The sequence below is a fragment of the Erpetoichthys calabaricus genome, chromosome 2, assembly GCF_900747795.2.
Source record: "Erpetoichthys calabaricus chromosome 2, fErpCal1.3, whole genome shotgun sequence".
In the NCBI taxonomy this organism is placed as follows: domain Eukaryota; kingdom Metazoa; phylum Chordata; class Cladistia; order Polypteriformes; family Polypteridae; genus Erpetoichthys; species Erpetoichthys calabaricus.
Window position 1 is genome coordinate 40,660,663 of NC_041395.2, and position 16,902 is coordinate 40,677,564.

The 16,902-nt window shown below is 37.1% G+C and overlaps 1 protein-coding gene across 2 annotated transcripts in view; it reads left to right on the plus strand.

The window, feature by feature from the left end:
• rabggta (Rab geranylgeranyltransferase subunit alpha) overlaps window positions 1–8,227 on the plus strand; it is a 42,181-nt gene extending 33,954 nt beyond the window's left edge. For both annotated transcript variants that reach the window (XM_051922303.1, XM_051922304.1), the window contains exons 16-17: window positions 1,001–1,088; window positions 7,457–8,227. In XM_051922303.1, the coding sequence (XP_051778263.1) occupies window positions 1,001–1,088; window positions 7,457–7,605 (237 nt within the window). In that variant the 3' untranslated portion in view covers window positions 7,606–8,227. The remainder of the gene's footprint in view (window positions 1–1,000; window positions 1,089–7,456) is intronic.
• The last annotated feature ends 8,675 nt before the right edge of the window (window positions 8,228–16,902 follow it).

A 16,902-nucleotide genomic window follows, 5' to 3' on the forward strand; every position in this document is an offset into this window, starting at 1 on the left:
CAGCTATTTCCCCAGTTTATCAAGAAAAAGTGTAGGTTGGTATCCATGGACCATTTTGATTTTCTGATTAATTACTTAAGTTCAAAAATTCTTAGGGCTGTTTCTTTAAATCTTTTTAACCCCTCTTTATTTAATACAGTACCTTTCATAGGAAGGACTTTCCAAAGGGAACATTCATGACACCCTTCACAAATAGGTCCATCAGCAAGAATACAATGCAAATAGTGAATAATAATACATTAAGCAAAATAATACAGCATATTATCAACGTTTCCACTACATAGCAGTCCTTAGCAGCCCAGTTGTTAGAGGCATTGTTAGCACAAAATGTTGGTTTGACTAGATAAGATATTTCATTGCTGAAAACAGAGCAGAGCTACCTTAACTGACAAGGTTAACAGAGTCATCAGCTTGTATTCCTATAGCTTGGCTTTTCCTTAGCTACTCTATATTTCACCCACTGGTCCTCTGTTCTTTTTTTCATTACCCCATATCTGAGAGACGTCTTTTTTGAAAGACTCCCCAATGTAGCTACAGCAAACGCCAGGCTGTGTTTGTGATCAGTGCTTCTTATGGTTTTGCACACGCTAGAGATTGTGATGAGCAGACAGACATTTGCTTGTAATTTTTGGCCTCACTGTCTGGTTGAGCTTGTTTGTTCTGTCGCATCCTTCAATCTACTCAGTCTGAGTTTGTTTTTTTCTGTGACCTGTGCCACTCCACTACACATTTTTAAAGGTCTTGAATGTTTCTTATGTGTTTATGAAATTCGTGTCCTCCCTCAAAAATAGTTAATGATGTCATCTCAGTTAGTTCATGAACAAGGCAATACTTCTTCTAGGGAGATCTGCTGTCAGCTTTGAAGAATACAACATCATCACTCTAAGCTTTTGGGTGGGGTGGGCATGGCCCTGTACTCCCTACTCTATAGGAAAAATGCCTTTGGTGTTTCTGTTATTGCAACAAACAAAATGTTCATGTTTGTTTTATCCCTCAATAGGTTCTAGAGGCCAGTGATAACGAGATTGAATGTCTGGAAGGGCTGGTGCAGCTACCTCGGCTGCAGGAGATTTCCTTGCAAAACAACCGTATCCTTACTCTGCTTGATATCATCTGTGTTGTTCTTTTCTTCTTTTTTATTAGAGATGTATAGTGACGTGGTAATTTAAGTATATTTAGGTAGAAGCCTTATGGTGTAGAGCTTTTTTCAGTAATGAAGAGACTAAAGCAAGATGCTTTTTCTAAAAACCTGATAGGATTTTATTACATGGCTAGTTTTTTTATTTTCTACTTTTGTGAGGAGAACTGATAGAAGAAAAGGTAAGAGGACAAAGATACTGAAATTATGTTTTCAGCAACATTTTTGGTTCTACATACAGTTAAAAGCAAAGGTTCACAGCTCGGTTCTTATGATTAAACCTTGTGCTTACCAAAATCATTGTCCAGTCATTCTCTGAAATAGGTATCAGTTGCCATCTTTAATAAACTGTCTTGGCAATAGAACCATAAAGGTTTAGTTTTTCTGTGAAATTTGAAAAGGTGCATACTTACTAAGAACATAGGTAGGCTTTTATGAGCCCTGGTGCAAAGGAATATTTTGATCCCTCCAATCATATTGATGGCTGTAACCACTGCTGGCTTATTTTTAATGTAAAGATCAGCCAAAAGTAAACCCAGTGTGTGAGAATCTATAGGAAGAAAAGTTGGTGAGATCACTAAGCACATAGGCATCATTGCCATTTAGGCAGAACATTTATTCAAAGTGCTCATTCAAGAACAGGTAGCCTTTTTTCTGGAGAATATCAACTGACAAGTATAATGTTGTGTTCAGTATATGTTTTAGATAGTTGATGCACTAATGTGGGAGTGGGTTTCTTGGCAAAAGCTCAGCTACAACCAGAGAACTGTGTGTGACCTCAGGCTGAGCTCCTGGCTGGATTGCCTTTTACCACTCACTGAGATGAGAGAACTTTTTTGTAATCCAAAGGTCTCTGATCGACTAGGCTACTGGCAGGGAGCACTTAGCTGCAACACCATAGAGTGAATTCTCAGACTGTGATAGTTGCACAGATTCTTTTTGTGTTGGTGACACTTGAATGAAAAAGCCTTTTGTTATCAGCAGTCTCCCTCCTTCTAGCTGCTTGTACACATACTTTCTATGAGCCCAAAGAAAGTATTTTGGTTATTTTTGTGATCTAGAATTGAAAATACTTGTATTTTTACTTTTAAAAGAAACTGCAATATGTCTAACAACCATCATGCAGTGCTTCAGTGGAACACACATGCACTAAGACCCATCTCATAAATAGACAGATATGTTGGAAAGGTTCTATGTAAGATAAACACAGAATGTTGGTGGGTACACTTACAGTACATAAATACATTATTGATACTAGAAGGGAAATTTCAGCATTAATACATAAATAGCACACAGAATACACGAGCTGAAACAGTAAGAAAGATAAATAGGTACTGTACATAAATAATTATATTGTTCATATAGGTAATAAAAGTTGCTAAATAATTTAGGAAATGTACTCATTGCGTAACATTCAGGTGTGTTTAGGGACTTTGTTAACTGATTTGAAGGTTTACAATTTTTCTTTACTTTATCAAAGAGTTAGTTATTACTTTTTTATTAAATATTTGTGTAACTGTGAGTCATATTCAAAAATAACTGAAAATAGAATTCCGTGTATCAGTAGACTACATTACATACATACTTTTTAACAGTACTTTATGATGTCATGTAGTTAAAAATGTAACCCAAAGAGGCTTGTAGTGGCTCAATAGCTTTCATTGACAGCAAAGTCCATGTCACATGATTTAAAAATGACATTGTTTAATGTGCTTTATTGGTCATGGAAGGTGCAGTATGTGACTACTTGAAGTTCAAATTTCTTATACATAATTTTTTTTCAAAGAAATACAAAGAGTTAAAATTGGTTAAGAGCTCATGGTAAATTGTTGACCCTGATGGTGAGCAGGTCTTGAGTTTTGCAAATAAATTATAGTCAGAGAACTGTCAATTCAGTACAGTGTGCAGATAATATGGCTGTGAGGTTGTTTTTTGTGTAACTTCAATACTAAGTAAATTTTTGTTCACTACATGGTCGCAGAGAGACACTTACATACTTTCTTTCCTCTTTAATTTGTTTCTAGGTAAGTGAGTTTTTGTCCTCAGGGGACACAGTTGACTCTAGGTCTTTTTAAATATGTTTTCAGTGTTTATGAACCAATCCACATTACTGTCCAGGTGCCCCCCAAGGAACTTTTATACTTGAACAATCTAAACGTTTACTCCCGAAACATAAGATGAGAGCCAGGGAAACATTCCTTTTCCTGGAAACAAAAAACATCTCCTTGGTTTGGCTAACATTGAACTGCAGGTGTTTCAATCCACACTAACAACACACAGTGATCTATAAGGTCTCTTTACTCTTCCTTACTCTTCTTCCTTTTCACCACTTATACATCCCAGGACTGTACAGTCATTTGGAAATTTAATGCAGGCATCTCAGAACTGTACTTGGGCTCTAATGTGCATTGAGTGAACAGGAACAGTGCTAGTCTTTTGTGATGACTGTTGCAAAGTACTTGTTCTGACACATAGCTCTATGGCCTCAAAAATTGTGATCTGCCTATTGACCAACCCTACTATTGGTAAGATGGCAACTGTTGCTGGTGGTATGTGCTCTTTTTATTTACTGTCACAAACCTAATATAATGTGTTCCAGTAATGTTATTTCACATTAGGCTATGTGATTAGGCCAGTCTAGCCTATATGTACAGTGGGGCAAAAAAGTATTTAGTCAGCCACCAATTGTGCAAGTTCTCCCACTTAAAAAGATGAGAGAAGCCTGTAATTTTCATCATATGTATACATCAACTGTGAGAGACAAAATGAGAAAAAAAATCCAGAAAATCACATTGTCTGATTTTAAAGAATTTATTTGCAAATTATGGTGGAAAATAAGTATTTGGTCACCTACAAACAAGCAAGATTTCTGGCTCTCACAGACCTGTAACTTCTTCTGTAAGAGGCTCCTCTGTCCTCCACTCGTTACCTGTATTAATGGCACCTGTTTGAACTCGTTATCAATATAAAAGACACCTGTCCACAACCTCAAACAGTCACACTCCAAATTCCACTATGGCCAAGACCAAAGAGCTGTCAAAGGAGACACCAGAACCAAAATTGTAGACCTGCACCAGGCTGGGAAGACTGAATCTGCAATAGGTAAGCAGCTTGGTGTGAAGAAATCAACTGTGGGATCAATTATTAGAAAATGGAAGACATACAAGACCACTGATAATCTCCCTCGATCTGGGGCTCCACGCAAGATCTCACCCCGTGGGGTCAAAATGATCACAAGAACGGTGAGCAAAAATCCCAGAACCACACGGGGGGACCTAGTGAATGACCTGCAGAGAGCTGGGACCAAAGTAACAAAGGCTACCATCAGTAACACACTACGCCGCCAGGGACTCAAATCCTGCAGTGCCAGACATGTCCCTCTGCTTAAGCCAGTACATGTGCAGGCCCGTCTGAAGTTTTCTAGAGAGCATTTGGATGATCCAGAAGAGGATTGGGAGAATGTCATATGGTCAGATGAAACCAAAGTAGAACTTTTTGGTAAAAACTCTACTTGTCGTATTTGGAGGAGAAAGAATGATGAGTTGCATCCAAAGAACACCATACCTACTGTAAAGCATGGGGGTGGAAACATAATGCTTTGGGGATGTTTTTCTGCAAAGAGACCAGGACGACTGATCCGTGTAAAGGAAAGAATGAATGGGGCCATGTATCGTCAGATTTTGAGTGAAAACCTCCTTCCATCAGCAAGGGCATTGAAGATGAAACGTGGCTGGGTCTTTCAGCATGACAATGATCCCAAACACACCACCCGGGTAACGAAGGAGTGGCTTCATAAGAAGCATTTCAAGGTCCTGGAGTGGCCTAGCCAGTCTCCAGATCTCAACCCCATAGAAAATCTTTGGAGGGAGTTGAAAGTCCGTGTTGCCCAGCGACAGCCCCAAAACATCACTGCTCTAGAGGAGATCTGCATGTAGGAATGGGCCAAAATACCAGCGACAGTGTGTGAAAACCTTGTGAAGACTTACAGAAAACGTTTGACCTCTGTCATTGCCAACAAAGGGTATATAACAAAGTATTAAGATGAACTTTTGTTATTGACCAAATACTTTTTTTCCACCATAATTTGCAAATAAATTCTTCAAAAATCAGACAATGTGATTTTCTGGATTTTTTTTTCTCATTTTGTCTCTCATAGTTGAGGTATACCTATGATGAAAATTACAGGCCCCTCTCATCTTTTTAAGTGGGAGAACTTGCACAATTGGTGGCTGACTAAATACTTTTTTGCCCCACTGTATGTAAAACAGATTATATAATTTATCTAGTATGCTTCAAGTAAAATAATATTTTAATCTGATATTCAATTCCCAGTACTGATTTGCCTAATCCCCCCAAGAGGACCCAAATTATTTTCCATGCTGCTCTGCTACTTTGTTGACCAGCAGTACAGTTTTCAAGTTGTTCAATAACAAAAGTGCAACACTAACACTAGTATAATTGTTAACTCAGGACTCTGCAACAAATGTAACAACAGTTGAAACTCTGCAAAGTAATTTTTTCTAAAGAGGGTCATCCTTGGGCAACACACTTCAGCCGTGCTTCATAATCCAGAATCTCTACAGAGTACCTATGGAGTCTGGGTGCACAAAATATGACTTGTTTAACAGGTTCTTTCTTTTTTTTTTTTGCATTCTTCACTTGAGTACAACTGTTGAATTTTTTTGAAGTTTTGTACATTATTTATTGGTACTATATTGACTTCAGTAATGAAAAAAGTATCTAAACCAACAAAGTTTTCACACCAGTTGTTGAATCAGTTGTATAAAAAAGAGTAGTCATTACATTTAAATAAAGATACCTGTGATCAGATATTAAATTTGCAATAATGTTTCCTTGGGTACTTATGTGACCATCTCTCTGGGCTGTGTTTAGGTGTACAAGAATGTACATTAGTTTAACATTGCACAAGTTGGTATCTATAAAGATTTAACTTTTTAATTAGGCTTACCTCAATGCTGAATGATATATAAAATGCACTTGTTTTATTCTGACTGAGCTCCTAAAGGAAACCTGTAGATTGGGCTGGGAAATAATGTGTCTGGGTGCTTTGCAAAGTGGGAACACATTATTGTTACACACAGATTTTAGCATACAGTGTCAATTACAGTAGTATGTTTCAGGTGTATTTTGGTGTTTAGAAACATATGTTGTTGGGTGTTTTCAAATATTTCAAACCCTGGTTTAGACTGATAAGCATCTCTTCTGGATCATGTTACTACATTGTTTGAATGTTTGCAGGGTTAGGTTCCATTTTTCTTTTTTCCTTACCCAAAAACACATGCTTAGAAAATTGGTGGTTGAAAAACTAAAGATGTAAATGGTAGTGGCTTCTGCTTAAAAAGGATGAAATGACAGAATGTGGTAATCCAAAGTGCTGTCTAATAGACTGCTTCATACTTCCATAGATTGAAGCACTAAATGTCTCCATTGTGGATAACTAAGGATGATGTTTCAGATGTACAGTGTTATTGTGCAACTTCATTTCTGTAAAGGGGAAAATATGGTTAAAGGTTATTTTCATACTGAAAGGAAAAAAGCAGAAAACACATATAGGAGGAGAAGGAGAGAACAAAGCCAGGGCAGATGAAAGTAGAAAAGGAGAGAGTAGGCGTGAAAAAAGGCTGCCATAAGAGACAATTGAGAGATTAAAAAGTTAGTCAATCATTAAGATGTGGAGAAATGTGTGACCCCAGATTGAGAATGAGGTTAGCTTCTTCTGTTTTTCTTTGAAAAGTGTCTCTGAAGCCCAGTAAAAGAACACAAACAGGGAAATTACTGTGGCTATGATCACTATAGTAGGTTTTATAAAGTTTTTAATTTTAACGGTTCAGATGTGTTCCCCGACATGGTCTGCTAGCCATCTCCCATTTCTGTATTCTACAACAATATGGATTTGCAACCACATTCACAACCACAGATGTGAGTGCTCTGGTTAAGACTAAAAGCACAATGAGAATATAAACATGTGTCTTTAGTAAACCAAGCAGTGACAGTAGTTGAATCAAAGAGGTGCATAGACTCATGTCACTGCTCTTTAGATGGCCATATCTGCGGCCTGCTCCCAGACCTGCTAGTTAGGAGCAGGAATGTGAAGTTGGTAATTTTCATATCAGCATAAAGGAAATTGTAGATAAGACCATACTGAATTATTATTTATGATTACTGTCAGGGTGTTAGGAGCTTTTGAAAGCCAGAGGGCTTTTAGAAACTTTACCAGGTAGTAAACAGAATTAATTGCAATTAATTGATTTATTTTATTGAATCAGTATTGTTTCCTTAACAAATATTTCTTTCCAGGGATTTCCAAGATCTGCGACCTCCGCCCACTAGCATCTTGCCCTTCACTTATACTGCTTAATCTTAAAGGCAATCCCATCACTGAAGTTCCAGACTTCCAGTCAGAGCTGTCAGAGCTGCTGCCAAGCCTCAAGGACCTTATTGTGTGATGGATCAGAATGACTAACCACTCATATCAATAGACCTGGCACATAACACACTCTCATCATACAAGGTTCTCCAAGTGCAGGATGTCATGTGGCCATCAGTCTCTTGGCAGCTTAGTGTTTGTTCTGTATTTTGCCATTTGTAGACCTGACAGCTGCAGTTCACCCAGCTGTGCCTAGATACTCCAGAACTGGTGTGTCACTCACTTTTCATCAATTTGTCAGGCTCCCCATCAGTGCTCATATTACCAGGGACCTGTAGTCCCTGCAATGAGAGGTATCTGCTCTGCCAAACTGGACAGAATGATCATTTATCTTATAGCAGTCTGTTCAATTGAAATTTTCTTTTATGAAGAGAGACAGTGAATACCACAGCCCTGTAGCCTGTTGCGGGGACATAGTATGGTACCAGTCTTACTAGTTACGAACAGCCACATGTATGTGACTTAAAAAATCTCAAATCTTTCTGGTAATACTGAAGATCTACAATATTGACCTCTCAAAATGTGTTCTTGGTCCTTCAACACCATCAACTATGTTTTTTTAACGATATTATTTATTGCTGCAAGAAGAGACACTAACAATATTGTCCTGCTGCCAATATTTAATAAAAACCTCATGCATAGTTGTCTGTTCCTGCTTAAGCATCATTTGCTGATTCCGTATTATAACAGTAGGATGATTGAATATTTGAAAGCTTACCTATAATATATGAGAGATGAGAACCAGGCTGCAGTCTGTCTAATCACCACTAGATGGGGGAAAATGCTCTGCAATCAATTAATGCCAGCCTTGTCCTGCCTGTTAAAGATTATTTTATCTAAATTTAGTTAATTTTAGCAAACTTTCTCACTTTGTTTCATGTGTGGTGTAACAAGTTTTCATTGTTCAGGATAAAGAAAAAAGTTTTTAAGCAAATTAATCATAAGGGAAAAGTGTATTTGATTGTATTACCATTATCTCATTAGGAAGTGACAACACTGGCATCTGTGTATGACTTTGATAAAAGAAATTCCAGTGAAAGTTGTAAACTTGTTAAGCCCTGATGTGTAAAATAGGAAAAGAATGGATGAATTGAAGGAGGGAGAAGACAGAGACAGGTAAGTCTAATTATGTGCAGTCTTATTATGTGTCTGAAAGAAAGTAAATGGTTCCAGTAGGCTGTTTGGAGTTCAGGTGTGGAACATCCTACTCAAATACTTCAAAACGGCTGTCAGTTTATCTTGGCTAAAGTTAAGTCCATAGGTACTTGTAGCAAAATACATATTCAATGTCTTACTTTCTTTTTTATCTAATATAATAGAATTTAGGATTACATTACAATGAATAAATTACCCATCAGTAAGACATACAGCGCTGCATCATATTCAAATCATGTAAGTTACCCTCTCTTGGTAGACTGCGGTAAATGAAAAATATTTAATATGAAGTAATTACTCAAAGAATCTGTAATATCCAAAAGTTTAGCAGACATTCTGCACGTTTAATTATTTGAGGACAACACATGCAAATGTCTGCCAATTTCTAAATCACTTTTGGACTGTTACTCGTAATCCATCCATCCATTTTCCAACCCGCTGAATCCGAACACAGGGTCACGGGGGTCTGCTGGAGCCAATCCCAGCCAACACAGGGCACAAGGCAGGAACCAATCCCGGGCAGGGTGCCAACCCACCGCAGTCAATTTGTAATGTTAAGTAAAACCGGATTTCCACCGTGTTAGGTGGGTTAGAATTATTCCTGTTAATTATTCCAGATAAGATGACGTGCAAGCAATGCACTATACGTTAAAACATTAGATTATTCTTAATATGTAATGCCCCCTTGGGTGTTACTCCAAACAGACCTACTGGAGAGTTTGGGATTACTTGAGTCCAAAACTGTTTGATACATAAGAAATTACTTTTATTTCAATAAGATCTGAGCAAGGGATGTTTCCTAAACATGTGACCTAGTAAAGGAAGGTGTCTGACAGTGTTGCTCGTGATTAGATTCACACAAATTGAAAAGGAGTATCTTATGGATGGCAGATATTATTGCATTATTTGGGAATCTAAATGAAAGTTCACAGTCCCAAACCTGCCTCAGTTAATACAGAAGTTCACTTTTTAAATAGCCATAGTATAATTTGGAGATAATAAAAGTATCTTTATGAAAACTAGAAAGCATAGGTATAACTTGAGGGAATATTTGGGAACTTGCTTAGTTTTTTTTTTTTTTTGTCTTTTTTAAGTAAAATCAAACTTAAGATGACATACAAGTCTATTCATATGAGATACTAAGGGCCTTTGCCCCCTGCTCGCTTGAATCGCCAACCCCTTTCCCTTTGTGCCGTTGTGAAGAGGGGGGCTGAACGCACCCCAAGGAGATGTGTCTGCTCCTCTGAAACCACGCTTAAACGGTGATACAATGGGAAACAAATACATTTTTTTAACTCCTCTTTGCTCGATCAGCTGCTGGCTTGCTGCCGCTGTCATGCTGTGTTATCTGAACTTCGCTCGCATACCAATTTCCCCCAACCCTACTAGCGCCTCCCCTACTAGGTCTCCAGGCTACAAAAAGGACATAGCAGCACTAGAAAATGCCCAGGGAAGAGCAACCGGCCTGATTCCAGGGCTACAAGGGAAGAATTATGAGAAAGGTTAAAAGAGCTGAGCCTTTTCAGTTTAAGCAAAAGAAGATTAAAAGGAGAAATGATCGAAGTGTTTAAATTATGAAGGGAATTAGTCCAGTGGATCGAGACAGTTATTTTGAAATGAGTTCATCAAAAACACGGGGATGCAGTTAGAAATTTGTTAAGGTTTAATTTTGCACAAACATTAGGAATTTTTATCTTTACACAAAGAAGTACTGACACTTGAGATAAGCTACCAAGTAGTGTGGTAGACAGTGGGACTTTCAAAACTCGACTTGATTTTATTTAAGAAGAATTAAGTGGATAGGGCTGGTGAGCTTTGATGAGCTGAATGGCCTGTTCCTGTCTAGATTGTGCTAATGTTCTAATGATTCCAAATGAAATCAGTGAGAAAAGGGCAACCCTATTTGGTTTCACATTTAAAAAATAATCAGAATTGGTATGATTAACCTGAATTAAACTTTTTGGCTGGAATATAATAGTTTAATCCTTACATATATTCTGGGTCAGAATAATAAGTTTGTGTAATGCAGTAAATGGCTAACTCAGTTCAAATCTAATAAAATGCTTTTTCTGCATTCAAACACTGCAAGATCTCAAAAATCTTTGTTGGTGTTGGATTATATATCTTAGAAATTATTGAATATATTGTGAAGATATGATAGCAACTGCCTGTCTTTAACAAATCCACTGTAAAACGTGTGAGACAATAGATGGTTTTAATAAAGGGTTCCAAATGCATTGTTGATTTTCCAATAACTTTTCCTACACAGTTTTTAAAAATTTGATTGGCTAGTGTTTTATTAGCCTTTCTTTGTGTCCATGACAAGAATGATATATTCTTAGTAAAAGTTGTTCTGTTTCTCTAGCATTCAATTAAATTAAATAAAATTAATACTCTATGCGATGCCATAGTTTTTATAGACCTCAGTAGTGAGTGATCTTGCATAGTCATCATCATTTTGACGATTTGACTAATTCTGTGGACTTTCCAGTTTACAAATTATTTTTGGGGTTTCCAAAATGTTTTGTCCTGTATCTTTGGAGATATGTTTTTTCAAGAAAAAGGCCAGTCTGTGTTAATATCGATTTGATAAATTCTCATCTGCTAATGATAATGTTGCACTCTGCAGGGGGGTCCATATACCCTATTCTTGCAGTCTCCTTGATAGAGGCCCTTCTCTCTGCTCTCTGAGAAAAAGCATATTGTACTAAGGATATAGTGTAGGAAGATTGTCACTTGGCACACCTAACATTTTCAGTTATCAGTGAAGAGCAGCAGCAGTAGTAGTAGTAGTAGTAGTTGTGGTAGTATTAGTAGTACATACAAATATGCATTACACTGCCACTATTCAGGTCCATGACAATGAAAGATGTTCTAAAATGCAGAACTTTATTTATTTAATATAAAGCATAAATCATTTAACCTGATGTATCCCATGGTTAGATGATGGCATGTCCTGCCCTTGGCTTTTGAATTTGTGGTACTTAGCCACTTGGAGGATCTTGTCTCAGGCATGTTGACTGAAAGTGTGGTGACTAAAGGCACTGTGAGTGTGCTTTAGCTTCCTGGGCAGTCTACTTTATACAAAATTCACCAGAAAAATTTCAATTCAATATGTTTTCCTAACTCTTATTAGTTAAAACAAATGTTTCTAGCTGTTCAACAGTTGCTTACCATCATTTATAGATGCTGTCCTTTGAAGATCCAAGCTGTTTTTCATTCTTTTCCAAATTACTATTTTCAGTTAGAGTCCGGTCTTAATAAAAGTTTAAAGTCTACACCAATGCACATAATCCAGAATGTCAACCACTGACCAGCACTGTGCCCAGGACAACAAACTGGTTAGCACAATACATTACACTTCAAATGGATTAAATCACTAATTGCAAAATACTACTGCGAAATAAATGGCATTATTACAAGACTAGATTATGTAGTGAAAAACTCTGATATGCTATATAGGGTCACGCGGTATACCGGTACTGAAAAATCCAAACTTTAAAATGCTGCGGTACCAGCATTTTGATACTTACGGTGCCAGAATTAAATGTCAGCTTTTCACATAAACCCCTTCCCACCAGAGCAGTCAAAGAAAAGCCTGCTCATGTGTGCTCGAGACTTCACAAAGCCACGTGCTTCGACACGATTGAGACTTCATGGACACCACCCAAACCCCTCCACAAATGCTTTGACGTGATTGAGACTTCACAGGGCGTATCCCAGTACCATTCTATTGCTTTGATGCCCATTTTATGCGATCATGAGGCAAGCATTGCACAGTGAAGCATGATGGGGCGTTGCACCAGGGAGGCTGGAATAAAATTTGATATTAAGGGATTGTGGCAGTCATCTGTTATTTGCTTTGGAGAAATTTTGGTGGTACCGGCACTGAGGTCCGAAAGCTGGCATTGAGTCAAAATTTTAGTACTATATTTCTGTTGTGATTTGAGTTTTTTATCCGTAAAGAATTTTAATTTCATTATACATTTTATTTTATTTTCATTTTGAACTTGCTATTAAGTTTATTATCATTTTGTGTGATTTTTCTTGGCTGCAGCCATGTTGGTTACTGCTACTTTGTGTTTTGCTTCCACGTGACTGAAAGTCGTCATGTCATGATATCACGTGCTGTCACCTACTTAAGATGGTGGTACACAGTCACAAATTGTAAAACGTGAACCTTGCGTGACAATTAGTCAATAAACTTTTCAGAGAGTTAGGAATTTTTGTGTACTTTGACTTGGTTTTTTGGTTAGTAATTTGGCTTTCATAACACATAATTTTAACTCTCAATTTCAAATTGTGAATAATTTTTGAAGGTGAGCCCTCTCTCATCTCCTGGTCCTTAAACAATACTCTCTTTCAGCTTAAATATTCTCCACCTTTGTAAATATTGTCAGTTTCCATGGTTCACATAGTTTATGATCCTTTAAAAAATGTAAAATTATTGAGATGATGTTATTGCTGTTGAGTAGATGAGTAATCTAAAGCAGTGTTCTTGTAATAGGTAACACTCTGTGATTACACATACTGAGAACTAAAGAAAGAACACTGGCTATAAATTCATTATCATGACAGGTTAGCTGAAATTAGTCTATAGTGTCATGCAGTTTCCCACTACTGTAATATAGTGCTTTTCTGACTCACAAATTACCTCAAAGACCACAGAATTGCTTTATGAATTAAAAATCCCTACTCCTCTCGTCTTATTTCCATAACTGTAATGAAGTACTGAACCTTTCCAACCCGCCCTTCTGTAGCCTAGGTTGGTATGACTTCAATAAAACTTAAGGTGTGAAAACTTTTTTTTTCTTTTTAATATGTGATTGATAATTGAAATATTTAATGAATAATCACAGTCTCCCTGTCTTTAGTTTTTATATTTCACGTTTATTAGTAATTTCATTTTTAGGTTTTGAGTTTTCCTTAGAAGGCTGTATTTGTGTCCAGCCTATATTTAACTGTTGAAAAGTGTGAAGGGTAACCAGTAATGTGTCTCAGTAACAGAGGATAAGGAAGAAATAAAATGAGAACAGCTCTGCTCCATATCACTCCCCCCAGAACTCTAAATGAGGATAAGTTCCAGCAATTCAGAAACAGGACACACCACACAGCAAACCACACGAACAGTCTCCTTCTGACAATAAAATAAAAATCTAGTACAACAATCAAAAGTAACACAATATAGCTAAAAAAAATGATCACACTTCAATATTACTGATATTATATGTAGTCTTGTATGTACTCATACTTTGTTATAGAACAAGGCTAATAGTAATAATATAGGAGCCATCAAGAAAAGCAATGTTAATGTAGCTAATAATCTTGATGATATTATGATATTACTACAGTCTACAGTTACATACAGAATTATTAATTTTCCTCACATTTAGAAAAAAATCTACAGTCAATCAGCCTGAGTACTAACCCTAAAAATTATATTTATGTTAATAATATCAGCCAGAATTAACCTAAAAAGGGAAAAGAAGGGCATTGGCCAATTTATCGATGAATAAGACACTTGGTTGAGCTAAGACAGCTTGAGAGCATACGCTCATTACAGAGTGTTGCTGCACCCACCACACGACACGGGCGAACCACACGGATTGAGATCCAAGTGCAGCCATGCAACGGGTGACAACTCCGCACCACACTGAGACAGTGTGAGGTATTTTATAGTGGCTGGAGTGCCAATCCTGCCATCAACCCCCAAGTTTTCCCTGTAACTTGGAGAAGCTGCTTGAAGGACTGAATGCAGATTAACGTCATACCCAGGACGGAGTAAAATGACAGAATATATGAATAAGAATATACTATCAATAACATTCACAAGACTTTGCTACAGAACTGTACTAAATCATTACCATTATGTAATAACACGGTTTATATTACTGTTGTTATGTTATTAAATTATTAACTAAAATACTGATAACTGTAATGCTGCTAAAATAACAATTAAGGCTTGTAATTTTCCACATTAAAAATAACACTATAAATGCTACAATAGCTCTTAATTTTTCTGAGAAACTAAAAATACAGTACAGTTTGCTCATTATAACTAGTACTTTTAATACATGATGGCACTAGAATTCTGCCAGTTATAACAAAACCAAGAAACAATTCTATATATAATATTAATAAAGTATTTAATAAATTCCACTGTGGGAAGTGAAATACTTTTAGCACATGTATAATAATTTTAGTATTACTAAATAACATTTGCTAGACTTCATATTTAATCTGAATACAGTACTGCAATATAAAATACAGTTAATATTGTCAGTTATTATAACTGAAGTAGCATCATCCTCTCAATTAAATGGAATGAAAATCCTCTCCCATGAGCAAATCAAGAATTTTCTTATCTCTATGGCTGGACACACACTGTTTTTCCTGTGAGATGAGTCTGAGAATTTTTGCGGCAGCAGGGCAATAATTGAAAATGCAGGGGAAACAACAACTGGAAGGTTCAAGGAGAAGAAATGGACAATCAAAGTCAAAGTCCAGATTGAAACTTTACTGATATACTCACAGATAATTACTGCCCAGTGACTGAGTGGCAGACAGAGGAAAAGCTGAGATGAGTTTTCTTCTGACGACGCAAACACCACCGCATACCTGAGCCAGTTGCAATCAGTTTTTCTGGTATTTCTTTAATTAAATAAATAATTACAAATGTAATCTTTCAGCACTATTAGGGCACGTTGATCTTTTGATGGAACTGAAAGACTAATTTTTTCACAGGACTGCATCTTTGAATTATTACTATCTTATGCATTAAAATCACATTTCCATAATCAACCATGTTGATTCACGTACAAAATAGGGATTCGGGCAACATTAGGACCCTGGTATGATTCCTAACTAGTGCCTCTTCTCTGTGGAGTCTGCTTGTTCAATGCAATATACGTAACTGTTCTCTAAGACTGACCTAGAGTGCTTGTGCAGATTTACAAATATTTAAAAATGTGTCTGTGTAGTAGAACAAGAGATGCCAAGTTAGATCACTCTGTTCTGAGAACCTACCTGGACTCTGTGGATGCAGCAGCAGACAGAAAGATGTTGGCCTCATATACTCCGCACGAAATCCTGGTCAACCTACAGAGTACCTTCAGCAAAAGGCTGATTTTATGGAGGTGCTCAAAGCAGTACTACTGTTGGTCTTTTTAACCTCCTTCCTTTAGGTATTAAAACATAACGTTTGGTTAGACTATATTTTTCTGCCATTGAAATGCATTAATTTTAATTAGATTATGAAATCTATCTATCTATTAATTATAGAGTGTCTTTCGGACCTATTCTAGAAAGTTGATTCAGTTCATCTGGACATAGTTCTTTTCCAGGGAGACACTGTACATTATATGACTCATCCAAGTGACTTCCTCAGTCTCAGTTGACTGCAGGTTTCTCCAACCTTATAAACAGTACCTTTGCACAATGACCGAAACTAGCATCATTGACTAACAATGGGCCGTGTGATCAGTGATATGCAAATTGTCCATTGATCAATGGCCATGAGTACCATTCACAGAGAATTGGGGAATGGCTGCAATCACAGCATTGTAAGATGGTGAAAGATGTACCCTTAGGCCCCCTCGTCGGTTCAGAGATGGTCGTTCTTTTTTCACGTAAATGGCCTCCTTGAATCTTCACTCAAACCAGCATTCCTCCCTGTCCAGGATGTGCACATCTTCATCACTGAAAGAGTGACCACTGTCCTGTAGGTGTAAATAGACTGCAGAGTCCTGGCCTGACGAGGTAGCTCTTCTGTGTTGTGCCATCCGCTTCACCAGTGGTTGTTTGGTTTCCCCGATTTCCTTACCTGGATTATTGAGCATGCATTGAGATTTTCAGACCTATTGTACAGTGCCATTCATATCTATTTGTTGTATATAGTGCCTTTTCTATCTATCTATCTATCTATCTATCTATCTATCTATCTATCTATCTATCTATCTATCTATCTATCTATCTATCTATCTATCTATCACCTTGACTATGTTGTTGCACATTATTCAGCACATATCATAAACAGGAAATTAATGCCTCATGGGATTTAGGTTTTGAAATGAAGACAGGACTCTTGACCAATGAATGAAGGGGAGAGGTGGGTCTTCAATTCAAAAAGTCAACTCTGTGAGGTTTTAGTTTCCTGTTTATG